The sequence below is a fragment of the Onychomys torridus genome, chromosome 3, assembly GCF_903995425.1.
Source record: "Onychomys torridus chromosome 3, mOncTor1.1, whole genome shotgun sequence".
NCBI lineage: Eukaryota > Metazoa > Chordata > Mammalia > Rodentia > Cricetidae > Onychomys > Onychomys torridus.
Window position 1 is genome coordinate 19,888,962 of NC_050445.1, and position 14,981 is coordinate 19,903,942.

The 14,981-nt window shown below is 35.9% G+C and overlaps 1 protein-coding gene across 3 annotated transcripts in view; it reads left to right on the forward strand.

Moving 5' to 3' along the window:
- Nucleotides 1-14,981, forward strand: part of Grid2 (glutamate ionotropic receptor delta type subunit 2) — a 1,385,700-nt gene that overhangs the window by 675,022 nt on the left and 695,697 nt on the right. For all 3 annotated transcript variants that reach the window (XM_036180912.1, XM_036180913.1, XM_036180910.1), the window contains exon 3: nt 8,327-8,611. In XM_036180912.1, the coding sequence (XP_036036805.1) occupies nt 8,327-8,611 (285 nt within the window). The remainder of the gene's footprint in view (nt 1-8,326; nt 8,612-14,981) is intronic.

Sequence of the window (14,981 nt, forward strand, 5' to 3'; positions counted from 1 at the left end):
CGATTAATTTAATAGCAAACTAAAAACAAAGATACTATAATTATATTAATAGTTGTGTGAAAATATTTTGGTAAAATTAAACATTCCTTCTTTTTGAAGCACATTTTTTTTTGAAGCTAGGAAAGTCTTTAATACCAGTGTTTGGAACATAGAAGCACGTCTGATCTACATATTTATTTCCAGGATAGCTAGGGCTACATAACATGACCTTGTTTTAAAAAAAACAAAACAAAATAATTTGTCAATGGAAGTTTCTGTCCCACCAGCAACTCCCAAATGCCCAGCAGCCACTTCCCAAATTCCCACTCAGAGGCTTGCATTAATTATAAATGATCTGCTGGTAGCTCAGGCTTATTACTAACTAGCCCTTCCACTTAAATTAACCCACAATTCTTAGCTATGTTTAGCCACGTGGCTTGGTACCTTTGCTCAGTGCAGCATTCTCATCTTACTTCCTCTGCATCTGGCAGGCAACTCCTGACTCTGCCCTTCCTCTTCCCAGCGTTCTTAGTTTGGTTATCCAGCCTATACTTCCTGCCTGGCTACTAACCAATCAGTGTTTTATTAAACCAAATTTAATGACAAATATTTATAGTGTACAAGAGGATTATTCCACACCATTTTGAAATAAACATGTTATTACATCATTCAGCTCTTTCCTTTCTTTCCTGCAGCCTTTTCCATGAATTATTCCCTCACTCTTTCTCAAAGTCATAGTTTCTATTTTCTTAATCTTTATGGTGTGTGTGTGTGTGTGTCCTTGTGTGTTTTTAAATATATAAATACAACCTACTCAGGCAGCCTAAACAATATCTGAACAAGAACGACACCAATAGACATACTAACACGGAAAGGAGAAATCTCATAAGACCTCAACCCTAGACAAAGAATTACAGCTGACTAAGGAACAGCCCCCTAATTATTTATCCAATAACAAGGGGTTTAGTTCAAAATCATATACTACAAAGAGTATCAACATTCTTTCTTGGTAGAAACTCACAGCACCCTGAATCATGGGAAAACAGAAATAAAAGCAAAGTTCCTTATCATAAGGAGCACAATAAAAAAATATCAGACAAGATTTTACTTGTCAAACATTAAGAAAAGGAATTAAAGTTGTTTATACCACATTTATTCAACACTGAATTCTTTGTAACAACCAGTCCAATAAGACAAGGAGAAGAAAACAAACAAAAAGTCCTAGAATACCAAATGAAAAGGAAGAGGTAACACTGCTTTTATTTGAATATAATATGGTTTCACATATAGCTATCCACAGAATCTACAAACATGGAAATTAGTATAAGTGTAATTAAGTTCATAATAGAATATCTCAGAAAAAAAAACTTAAGTTCTTCTGTTTTAAAAATAAGGAAAAATAGAAATTAAAATTGCCTTTTGCAATCATGTATGAATGTATAGAACACTTTGTCATACATTTGAAAAAGCAAAATTTAAGGCCTGCAACTTAAACACTGCTAAATTTGGTTAAACTTCCTTTTAAGATAAAAATAAATAAAGGGCTATGGTTTTAAATTGGAAGAGTCAGGGTTGTTAATATGTCAAAACCATTTACTTATGTAGAATTAATAATGTAGAATAGAGATCACATCATAAGAGTACAGTGCATAGAGTGCTAGGAAGCCATTATAGGGATGGACGCACAGGAATATGTAGATGGAACTAGGCCTATAAGAATTTCATATATCATGAGAATGTGGGCTGCTTCCAACCTATTGAAGGTTATTTGGTTTTGGTTTTAAAGTAGGTTTAAATTTACAGAAAGAACCCCCATGTGAATCACCCAGGTACCTATAATGCTAATTTCCATACAGCCATAGTTAAATTATGGTGAGCAATCCATTAACATGAGGCCTACTGTTAGCTGAATTATATTGTTCACAGTTCATTAACTTTTTACTTATAATTTTTGTTCTCTCCCTAGTCCTACTGAGGTACCACATTTTATTTGTCTATCATTTCTCCTTAGTCTTCTCCAGCTGCAACAGTGTCTCTATCTTTTGTTGAAGACCTTTTAAAAAAATTGGAATGTTATATTGATTTTGTGAGTGGAGAGTAAGCTGCGAACTGTGCAGTAACACTAGCTTGGTGAGTTTTAGCAATTGTGTTAGTAGTTACGTGTACTGAATGCAGAAACAGAAGCACATTTCAAGGAAAGAACAGTTTGGGGCACACTTACCAGTTAGCGTTAAGCACGTTCATCTGGAAGGGCAGTGGGATGGTAGATGGCAGTAAAGGTGACCTTTGCTTTGGTGATGTTACTATGAAACGATGGCCGTGATTGAGAAAACAAATCTGTATACACAGACTTAAACCCATAGATGATTTTTTTTCTTTTGAGACAAACATTTATGTACCTGGATCTCTATTCCCCAATTAGCCTAATTTTGAAACTCTGATTCTCTGTCTCTATCCCTCAACTGCTGATGTTCAGGACTTCACCACCATTCCTTATTTAGTGGGGCTGGTGGCCAAGCACAGGGCTTTATACTTGCTAAGCTAGCCCTCTAGCTGTACCCCTAGCTCTAACACATGTACCCTTTGAGGATGACTACAGACAGGTCTTCATGCCTTCCCAGCTTTTATATGGAGCTGGGGATCCACCCCCTGGTCCTCATATATTCTTGACAAGCACTTTGTCTACTAAGCCCTCTCTTTTGTGCCTAATTTGTTTTTATTATTGCATGGGATAAAAATTGTTTATCAAAAAATAGTGTTTTGATACATGTATATATTCCATTCTGTTGAAATCAGACTAAATATATTTAAGTGCTCAACAGGAAGACTTTTTCATGGAAAAACATATGCAAAATCTGTTCCTAGAACTTTTAAGAATAGGAAGATCAATAACTATAATTTCTATAACATGATGGGTAAAGTTTTCAAAGTTAGAGGTACAATCCAATGAAGAATATCATTTATTCTTATAAAATATCATGCTTAACCCTCATAATTTGTTACTTGGGGTTATGAAGATATAGATGGATATTTAAAAGGACAACATTTCTCATGCATCTGGCTCCCATTGCTGCATCTTCTGCCTGTTGAGGATCTGTTATGAGTGCAAGGCAGGGAGAGCTTTGCTTGAGACAAGACTACCCTTTCCAAATCAGCAGGCTGCAGGAGGGAGGGCTTCCTAAACAGTGTGAGATGTAATGTTTAAGCAGGCAAGAAACTGACCACTTATACAATAGTTTTTAACCTTTGAAGAGCCGCATATGTAGTTATAGATTTAATATATAAAAATATTAAAGCATGTAGATGACACTCTCATTACTGCCTAGACCACTCAATAAATGTGTTGTCTTTCAAAACCAAAACCAAATAACAAAAAGAAACACTAAAGACAGATACTCTACTCATACATAACAGAAAAAGATAGTTCTCCTTTAAATTATTTATAGACACCTGTTATAATATTTAGTTAAAACTAGATGGAGGTCAATACTAATTGATAAATTTATGTTTCTTCACTTTAAGGCTGATTTTCCTTGAGCCTTGTCAATAACTGTAATCTGTTTAATGTTACATTCCCTAGCTTTTGGAAAAACATTTTGAGGACACCAAGACATTTTTGAGATACTGTTTGTGTATTGGAAGTCAAGTTAAAATTTCAAATGTGGAACTCAGTCAAATATTCTTTTTCATAGTTTAATGCAGTCTTGCTAATGCAACTATAGTAAATGTCTATTCAGAACAAGACGTTAAAAGCAACTAAAGAAAAAAACCAATACCACCCATAAATAATATGATTTTATTAAAAGGCCACCAACTGAAAGCTATGCATTTAATAGCTGAAGATTATTGAACAAAGAACACAGTAGAGCAGAACTCTAAAGTGCAGTCTCTTAATGTATTAGTCTGCTTTTGCTGCCCTAACAGAAATTAAAATAATGTGTAATTTATTAGAAAATCACAGTTATTTTCATAATTCTGGAAGCTGAGTGATTCAAAATCAAGTCAGTGACATGGAAGAAGGTTTTCCTAACTCATCATCTCATATGAAAAGGATGCAGAGAAAGCAGGAAGACAAGAGAGAGGCCAGAGGCACCAAACTCATTCTTTTAGAAGGACCCATTTTCAACTTTCAGCCATTTCTGAAGATAGTATCCTATGACACTAATGGATCCTATTAGGTCTCACCTCTAAAAATACTGCATTGGGGATCAAATTTCTACATGGTTCATACATCTTATTTTAACATCATCTTACCTAATAAAGAAACAAAGACTCAGGTACATAGCTTTAGAAATAGCCAAAATAGTGTATGTGAACATCATTTAACTTGAATTATAGAATTACACAGCCAGCTTCATTTTCATAACTGGAAATGTCCAAAAGTGGTAAAGTGTTGCAAATTCTGTTATAAAAATAATTTTTATAAGAGGTGTGGCCTTTCATCGATTAGAGCATGCTCCAAACATCTCTGATGTAAAATCTCAAACAGATGGAGTTACAAACCAGCAAATGGTCTGGGTAGATTGATGTGGAGGGTATATGGGCATACACATATAAATCACACATCCTGAACTATAAGTAAAACGAATATGCCACTGAGAAGTCCTTGGCTTAAACGGAAGACCCACAGAGGCACCCTTGATCTTCCTAACCCACTCCACACCCTCTCCCTCATGTACTGATAATTGCATTTTGTGGAAACTGAACTAAATGAGCCAGTGTTTTAACTGTCAAGATTTGAAGGTGCTGCCAAACATGAGCTGTCTCTGCTCCCGATGGAACCCTACATACTTTCCCCTCAGCTATCATGAGTTATACATTAGCCTTCACCTAGGACAAACAGACTAAAATCAAGGCAGATCAATAAGATTCCTCTGTGTTTCAAACACCATTTTGAATGCGATCATCAGTTTCACAGTACAGCCTTGAAGAGTCAATGGTAGGTTGCCCCATTGACACAGTGTTTTATAACCTGGATGGACTGTTTTGGGGTCAACCAGTTCTACTCCAGTCTGGGAAGATAACCTTTTTCTCATCTCTTTAATGAGACTACCTCTGTGCTGGCAGGTTTTTGTCAACTTGACATAAATTAGAGTCATCAAGGAAGAAAATACTACAACTAAGGAATTACTTCCATCAGATTGGACTATAGGCATATCTGAGTGACATTTATTGATTGGTTTGGGGGGACCCAACCCACTGTGAGAGGTACCACTCCAAGGCACCTGGTCCTGGGTTGTATAAGAAAGTAAGTAGATCAAATGATGGAGTGCAAGCAAGTAAGTGATGCTTCTCTGTGGTTTCTGCTTCAATCCTTGAGTTCCTGCCATGGTGTCCTATGATTATGGACTGCAATATGCTCGTTAAATAAATTCTCCTCCAAGTCCTTTTTGGTCATTGTTTCCCCAGGCAACATAAAGGCAAATTAGAGGAACCTATTTGAGCAAGTCCTGACAATAAACACACTCTGTAGAGTTTTTCCTCATAAAGAACTCTGTTCTCAGTCACATAAAATTTTGAAGTAACAAATGAAAAATTATCTTACTTGCTTTCTATGATGGAAGGTAAAAAGAACATTGGGCCAATATTTAGAACCTGGATCTTCTACATTAGTCTCCCCACACTTAAAGAGATGTACATAATTATATTTTGAAAACTATAAGCTGTATAAAGTTGGAAATTTTGTAAGAAGTAAAAACATCCAGTACTCACAGGCTGTAACTCTCTCCAGTATCTTCCTGTTAAGAACCAAAATGATTTTGTGTGTGTGTGTGTGTGTGTGTGTGTGTGTGTGTGTGTGTGTGTGTGTTTCGTAATGAGTCTCAGAATCTTTTTCCTGAATGCTGTCCTAGGATGTCACCTCACCACCAAGGCATAACACAGCAGGTTCAGCTGCTTTCCACTCTTGGACTGCATGATTTCTAAATTACAATTTCAACATGATGCCTTTTTCTTCTAACTAATGTTTGATGATTTCTATTTTGATCATGTGTAAATATTTCAATTATCATTGCTAATATTCACAATGGGATGGTTATATGAATCAGTAACCTTAAAATAATGTATAAATCACTTATATATTATGTATATGAAGACAATAAAATAATAATAAAATGGAGACCAAGTATAGCAGCACGTAGTTATGAGCATTTGGAAGATAGAAACAGGAGAATCAGAAGTTCGAGGCCATTTTCTGCTACATAGCAAGTTCAAGACCAATCTCAATTACATACAGACTGTTTCAAAAACATTGTGGATTTTATAAGGCCTTAGTGATTAAAACTGGTTTGCCCAATAATGCCTCAGTATCACATCAAGGAAAATAAGAAAAAAGAATTTTCCCTTGAAGTCATTTAACTAAGAGCAAGTCCAGATTTGAATTCTCTATTTCCTGTTCCCCATGTCTTTTGTCCTCTGTCGCATGAGACTACCTTTGCCTTCTTAACAGCAGTTTTGTGAACCTGTTTGTTTCTGTGCTTGTGTATGTCTTTCCTGATGTGTGCCTGTCTGTTATATGAGCTGTGTGTCTAGTTCTGTAGGTGGTGCATGTGTCTGTGCATGTGAGTTGTGTCTGTCTGTCTGAGTGGTGAGATAGTCTGTGTTTCTCTAACAAAGTTCTTCACTCTGTATTTATTGAAGAGCATTGAAAGCATCATAGGGCAAAAGGAATGGGATACTTTACAGAAATCTTTAACAGAGTTTTACAAGGGATTACAACTGATCCCAACCGACTCAAATAACAAACATCATTGTTTATTAACCAATATCAATAAATGGTTGCTTTTATAGTTTACAAAGTGTCTTTTGACTTCAGTACATGCAGTAACTGGGCCAGGGACTTGAAAAAGTATATAACTTAAGATTGTAGCTATGCATTTGCTTGGGTTCTAAAGTTTATTACCTGGAAAATTCAGACAAGTAAATTTGATCATTACACTGTTCTCTTAAAGGCATATTGAATAAAGAGTTTGAGTACACAGTAGCCTAGGTGAATTAAGTCTTAAGTGACTCAGTTCTGAGGCCCAGAAAAAGTTCCAGTCTCTTCAAATGCAACAAATATTTCAGAATATTTCCTCACCACAGAAAACAAAACAAAGCAAACAAAGTGGACTCTATGATTTTGTGTGTGCATTTTTTTCATTTTGATATTTTCCATATTACTGGGTTTTTGTTTAATTTGTTTGATTTCACTTTTTTTTGGGGGGGGGCTTGTTTTCTGAGAGAGAGAGAATAAAGTTGGGTGTGTAATGAGGTGAAGAAGATCTAGGAGGAAGAGGGGAAAGAACATGATCAAAATATAAAAAAATAAATTAAGTAAAAAATATAGATTAAAAAAGAAGAAAGCAGTCTGAGAAAGCCATGGGGAGCAAGCCGTTTGGCAGTGTTTCTCCATGGCTTCTGCTTCAATTTCTGGCTCCAAGTTCCTGCCTTGAGTTCTTTCCTGACTTCCCTCTTTAATAGACTATAATGTAGAAGCATGCATACGATGAAATAAATTCTTTATCCGAAATAACACACACAGTAACAAATTTTCATGATTTACATGTAACTTTGCCAACTTGTGTTTCTAAGGACTGAAACAGATAGTTTTCTTATAGTTCATACATGAAAAATATAAATCATAAACTGAAGTTTTTGTTTGAAAAATGAGAACTATGTAGCTTCTGTCCATTAATTTTATGAAGTTCTGCTTACTTGGACACTTGTAATGATTATAGTGCTTTATTTGAGTCCAACTGTGTATACATTAGAGCACTGCTTATGATAGATGAGCCAAACATTTATATAAAAATTTTAAATATTACTTTCTCTTAGGGAAAAGGACAAAATCATCCCATGGTTCTAGTTTATTGAGAAAGAAAATGTCATCCAGATTGGGGACTCATGATGGCCAAAAGTTTCCCCTTCCATCTCTCTGTCTGTCTAATCACTTGCCACTTTCCACATTAGCTACTTTCTAAAAATGTGTATTATATATTAGGCACTTATTCTTCTGAATCATGAAGTGATAATTACACATTTGGCTACCATTGACTGAATGTCTACCATGAGAAATAAATGATAGGCACTGGTTTATTTCTAATCCTCACAATAATGCCTCTAGATTCATGCAATTTTGCCCATTTAAGGATGGTGAAATTGAGGCAAGAGAAGCTGACACAGCACCACAGAACTGAAGGAAGCAGAATTCTTGAGCTGGATTCCAACAGCACTTCATAAGGATTCTTTTCATACATCATGCATGTAAAAAAGATGTACATTTAGATAGCTATGCAAACCATTGCTTCTCAGAGAGGGGAAATCATACAAACCCCACTGACCTCGGCATCGCTGTGCTCTCTTGCAGCCTGTGAACTCATGAACCAGGGCATCTTGGCCCTAGTCAGCTCCATTGGTTGCACATCAGCCGGGTCTCTCCAGTCTTTGGCAGATGCCATGCATATCCCACACCTCTTCATTCAGCGCTCAACTGCTGGGACCCCAAGAAGTGGCTGTGGTCTCACCCGGAGCAACAGGAATGATGACTATACTCTTTCAGTTCGTCCACCTGTCTACTTGAATGAAGTCATCCTAAGAGTAGTCACGGAATATGCATGGCAGAAATTCATCATCTTCTATGACAGTGAATATGGTAAGTGTCTGTGATCTGAAGAGTTTCATGAGGTGGTGTTTGCATGAGAAGCAACTTCATTAAGTCCTCAAAGTTTTTAAAGAACTTACTAATCATTTAGGGTTTCTTGTTTCTAATATACCACAGCATCACACAAACAGAACTATTTTAAATGCTATTAAGCTCATTCTTTGTATTTAATATCTCTGAAGTAAAATATAAATATAAATACCAATTGGAGTGTATAACACATACCTATTATCCCAGCACTTGTCAGGCTGGGGGAAAGGATGGAGAGATCAAGGCCAGCTAGGGCTACCTAGTAAGATCTTGTTTCAAAAATAAATAAATAAATCTGACTCTTTCACTCAAGGTAAAATTCACATTAATTGAGGGTCACAGAATAAGAACTAAGAGACTGACATGAATAAAAGAAACAAGAACAATATTGACAATAACTGGCTCATACAAGCCTGGAACTCTGGTGGGTGGTGTCGTCTGAATATAATATATCTTGAATTTTCAAATAATAGGACATTCAAAAGAGAATACTATCCTTTAAAATGCATAACTCTGTGGTGATGATGGTGATGATAGTAATGAAACCATGGGCATATCTTAGAGCACTGATATAAAGATAACTTCTTTTTATCTATTGGCTAAAAGAAATTTGACAAACTTGTTTAGACACTTGTTTTGTCCTTACTATTTATTTAATGTTCTACCTTTCATAGTTGATGAAAGCAGAAAATATTCTCCACATGTTTTATTCAATATGAAATTGTACAAAAACTAGAACACATCTGAACGAACATTTCAGTCTTCCACTGAGAGTGCACTGTAATATGAAGAGGAAACAATTTGTCTCAAAATCGTTACTGGTGGTACATAAACACATTAGGGGGGTAAAGCTCTTAGAATGTAGTTCTCCCCTTAGTTTTGTGAGTAGGGAGAGGAGTAACTGGAAATGGATATGACCCAATGAGGATAAATAAACCCCCAATGAAGAAATGCGTTTCTTTGACGATTCGAAAATGTTGTTCCTCTGGGTCTTGTGTTTCCATTTTTATTAAAAGGATGTTTTTCTTGGCAAATAAGTAAATAGGCATGGAAAACAAACAAACATTTAGCATAATCCTTTCTTCTCACAATGGGGCTCCATTGTAAGAAACAGAACTGTGACAGACAAGTGGGCTGCAGAGCAAAAGCAGCAGAGCTGAGAACCAGCAGGTTAGCAAAAATCTGGCTAGCTATAAAGGACAGCCCCCTGGGGCTGGCCAGGAAGGGGACAGGAGCAGTTATATTTGGCCCTAAATAATCAAAGTAGCCTGGCCTTTTGGCTGCCAAAATAATCCCATTGAATTCAATGGGCAAATTACAGGCAAAGTCTGTAGACTCTCCAGAAAGACACTTTTTTGTCTCCAAGACGGAAGCCAGTATTTCTGTTGCTTAATTCACATTAGTCAAGGGTCACAGAATAAGAACTAAGATGTTGACGTGAATAAAAGAAACAAAAATAATATTGAAAACAATTGGCTCACACAAACCTGGATCACTGGTGGAGTGGTGTTTAAGCACGGGGATGGTGAGTGTCTCTAGAGCCTATATGCACTTCATCTGCTTTTGCCCTTAGATTGTGCTCCTTTTAAACTTTAAATGGTATTCACAGCCTTGGAACAAGTGTAAGCTGAAATAACAAATGTTTAAAATTCAGATCTTTAATGGGAAAAAACACTCAGTCCAATAAAATAAGCAGCAGATTTTTTTTTATGAAGATACTTTCTCAGCGTTAAAATAGGAAATTTATTCTTTGATTGTAAAAGTCTATAGAATAGAAAATCACTTATTATCATTTATTTCCAAATCCTTTGAGAATTATAGATGAGTTCTTACAAGAGAAGACACTTTCATTATTGATGAGCTGAATGCTGTCTTGAAAGTATCCATTTAGCACACAGGCTAAGTCTCCTTTCACATGTGAGGTCCTTCATTCTTCTTTAAATGCCTTGGAGTGAGTAAGGAGCTGTAACTGCACAAGGGATGATTGGGTTGCTGTTTAACCACAACATTTATTTTAGGAATAAAAAAGTAAAACAATTTCTGTCTATTCTGTTGATAAACTTCCTGTTTATAACTTACTTGAAGTCATGAAAAATGGCCCTGCCTCTATCATCAAAATTATTTCCAATAATACTACTATTTAATATAAGAAAATTGTCTTTTGATGTTTACAATAAATCCTGTTAGTAAAAAATTAGGCTGGGATCCAAGATAAACAGTAAGCTCCCAGAGATCTTGTATACCTGGAAGATGGCTAATAGGCTCACAGCCAGTCATCAGGGACATCCTTCTAAGTGGATTAAACTTGACTTTTATCCTGATTATCAGGAATTGCTTTCATTAATGAATAAATTAAGTATCATTGGTGGATGGAATCAGGCAGCATGATGGGGCACAAGGTGACTGGAGGTGTAATTTGCTTAGAATTATGTGTGTGTATGTATGTATTATTTTAATATATGTGCATTATATAGAAATATATGTAGATATAGACACATATATCTTTCATAGAGAGAGAGGGAGTGCGTGCGTGCGTGCGAGTGTGTGTGTGTGTGTGTGTGTGTGTGTGTGTGTTTGTATTCTAGGCTTCTATATCTAGTTGATTAGTGAAGTCCTTTTTTCAGAAGTAGTTAATCATGATTAAAGGTAGTCTAACAAAGAAAATTCACATCATTGATTATAAGTAAATGGATCAAAAAGAATTTGACAAGTACTGAAACTTTATTTGATGGGATTAATTAATGCTTTTTTTTTCTCCAGAATGCTTGAAAGGAGGCTGTGTCGTTGAGCTTTCAGTACTGTGCCATGTGTGAAATATCTGCTCTTACTTCTTAGTGCATTACAAAGTACGAGTTTTGCAGAATGCATGTTTCCCTTTAAGTATTAAAAACCTTACAATCAATAAAAGAGGAAACTTGTTTATATGTCCCTTGAAAGAGAAAACAGTGGGTTATGTTATCAATGAGCAAATGCTGGTGTTGTATATGTAATGCAGACTTTAATTTTGGCAGCAGGCTTCCTGGGTAGACTTTGATCTTGGTTACTAAGGTTAAGGAAGCTTTAAGTGAGGCAGCATCTGTAGGAAACAGCTACTTCAATAGAGAAAAATGTGATCAAGTCTTAGAGCAACTAAAATATTAAAAATTAGCTCATTTTTATTTGCCAGGAACTAGAATAAGTATTTTATATTGTATCATTTAATGTTCTCAGCAGCCAAGAATGAAATAACAAAGGCTGCGAGAGAATGTTTGCTATATGCAGCCTCTTTGCTAAATTCTTCAAACATATGCATTATCTAATAAAAGATACCTGTTAATATTACTAGTATTTTCACAAAAGAGAAAACATGAGGTAATGCAATGTCAAGCAACTTCAAAATAAGTTAAGAAGCCCAGATGCAATCATCAGTTGTCTCTCCATTATTCTTGCTCTAGGCCACTAGTGTATTTGACACTATAAAAATAGAATAAGATTAATTTCTAACAAATTTTCAAAAAAACAAATTTACTGATTGACTATATAGAATTATCTTCATTAAAAAGACACAATGACTTTAAGCCTGCAGAATGAATAACTATTATAATAATGTAAGAGGACAATATACTACATTTTAATTAGGAAAATTTGATGATTATTAGAAGTGGGAAAACAGAATAGTAATTGGATTAAAATAACCTAGTCAATCATTATCAAGAGTAGCTGATTAGACACACTAACCATTGTCACAGACCAGAGAGGATCCTAACTCTCAAGAAAGTGTAAGCAGTATGAGTCTTGTGTTAATGTAATGACATCAAACCCACCAAGGTCTGTGAACTACAGAAATTCAATGGATATGTTGTGGGCTTGCATACTATAAGGGACCTTCATGTCCTTTTACCTAGTGAGAGCATCTGCTGTCAAGTTGTGCAGTATCACAAGAGTTTCTTAGAGTATGGCTGTCACCATATCCCTCTTTTCACACCTATGGCCACTATGAATTTTACCATGCATAGACTAGAAATTCCTCTAATTAATAGGAATGACAGAAATTAAGATTAAATCCATTTGATTTTTCTCACAACACTTTTTGATAAGACTGTAGTCGACTCTTTAATGAACAGAATAAACCCCAATAACAATCATACTTTCAAAAGTTGGATGGCATTTTCCTTAAACTCTTGCATATACCTTTCCACTGGAACAAAAGCATTCAGTCCAGGTACAATAGATACAGGTATATTTGCGATCACAGAGACTCCACTGCCCACAAAAACAAAGTCTGTGATCTATAATGACTCTTATAGATATAGACAGTGGGTTGAAGCTAAATAGACTGACCTCCAAAGTTGAAGCACTGCTTTAAATCATGTCAATTAGATTAAGGGGGATGTTTCCAATTGGACTTCTCCAATTGTAGGGAAAATTGAGCACAAAATTTGTAGAGATTGTTCTACATACTTCTCCCAAATAAATAATTGGGTAGCTTAACTTCAGAGGGGTTTAATTATCATATATCACTGTTGGCTGCTGCTTACTTCAGCACTTGAGGGTATCTTAAGATCATCCTCAAGGTGCAAGTCCAATGCCTTCAAGAGGGTGATGATCTGGAAGTGCACAAACTGTTTCTAAGGCATATGGGGTCAATTCAGGTGGGACACAGACCTTTGTGACCAGCAATCTTGCCTCCTTGCCCACTTAGAATACTCAAGATTATATATATAATATAAATTCTGCTCTTAAAGGAAACTTCTTGAATTTATTTGATATAACTTTTGCCCTGATTGTCCACTTCAGGGCCAGAAAGCTATTGTTGGGCCTGATACTTCTTTTAATAAAAACATTCTTTGGAACATAATCATGCTCATTTCCTAGTGTGTTGTACTTGACTTCTTTCAAGCTACAATAGCATTGTTCAACAGTTATATCAGAAATAGCCTAAGTATGTCATAACTTGTATACCAGGCCACTACTCTGCTGGTCTTTTTACACCCCACATGCAGGATGAGAATTGTGACAGAGGAATTAAAAAGGGTATCAACAGGTATCCTATATGGGCAAGGATGCATTACCTGCTGTTTTCAATAGACTCATTGGTCAGATTACAAGAATGATGGTAAAAGTGTGGTGGGGCTATCTGGTAGGGAATGGAGGTTCCAGCAGCCAGCAAATTTAAGCATGTATCCAGTTTGGAGACGCTGTGCCAGATCATTTTCCTTGGGGAGAAAATCCCCCAAGTCATTTTTAAAGAAGAATGTTCATGCCTTATCCAACTCTGGAAGCTGGAGTTGCCTTATAAAATGTTAGAACTGTTTTCTCCATATTTCCAGAAACTTGGTGTACCCCATTCTCATAACAATGACTTTTCGCATTTATTTCCAGCAAGAACTGCAGGGTATTTCTGGAAAAAAATAGAAAGTGATTATATTGCCCATTCTGGTCTACATGGGTCATTAGAAAAGGACTTTGCCAGCTGTGTACTCAGAAAATGCTCATAACCTCTATGAACCCGGCTAGAAACTCTGGCTGAGGAACATTTAAACTTGTATCACCAGATTTCCATCTAGTCCAGTGGCCCTGCATGCTCAGTTTGAGAAAACAATATTATATGCAAGCAAGGTCATCATGGAGTATTGAGTATGACAAGCAAGCCTACATTATCCCACACTGCTTTTGTGTTGATGTTACCCAGAATAAGGCCAAAGTGGCACACTTCCTCTTGTGGAATGTCTGTGTTAAGTGTACAATCTGTCTTGGTGTGATCACCATAAAGAGGTAGAAGAAGTCATATTTTTGAGTCAGTGTATGAGGAGATTATTTCAATATCTAATATTTCCAGAATGTTAGGTACTAAAAAATCCATCATTTGCTAGACTATTAGACAGTTATTCAGTGTTTTGAACACACCTTTTTCAGATTTCAAATTATTAAATAAGCTAAAAACAGGACATAGATTAGTAGTTTCAAAAGATGTGATGGAGTGCCTAATTCATCTAATCATCCTGGAGCAACTCATTCAGGTTTTTCTGAGAGGCAGACAGAAGTCCAAAATAGTCTTTTCCTAAGAAGAGAACCATGTGGTGTGATGTAGCTTTTTCTACCAGGTGACCAGAGGAGAAGAAAAAGAGAAAAGACCCTCTACCTTCAGGGGGAACTAAAAATTCATTGATGTGAATGCTCCTGAATTTTGTTCACAAACTGCTATAATATTGCAGTTAGAGCCATTATCAACTTGTTATACTGAACTATCTAAAAATTATGCCATTCATTGTAATACCTATGTCAATGAATGATTAGCTTATAAACAATAAAATGCAAATATGTTTTCAACTAAGAATACTAAGATTGGTTT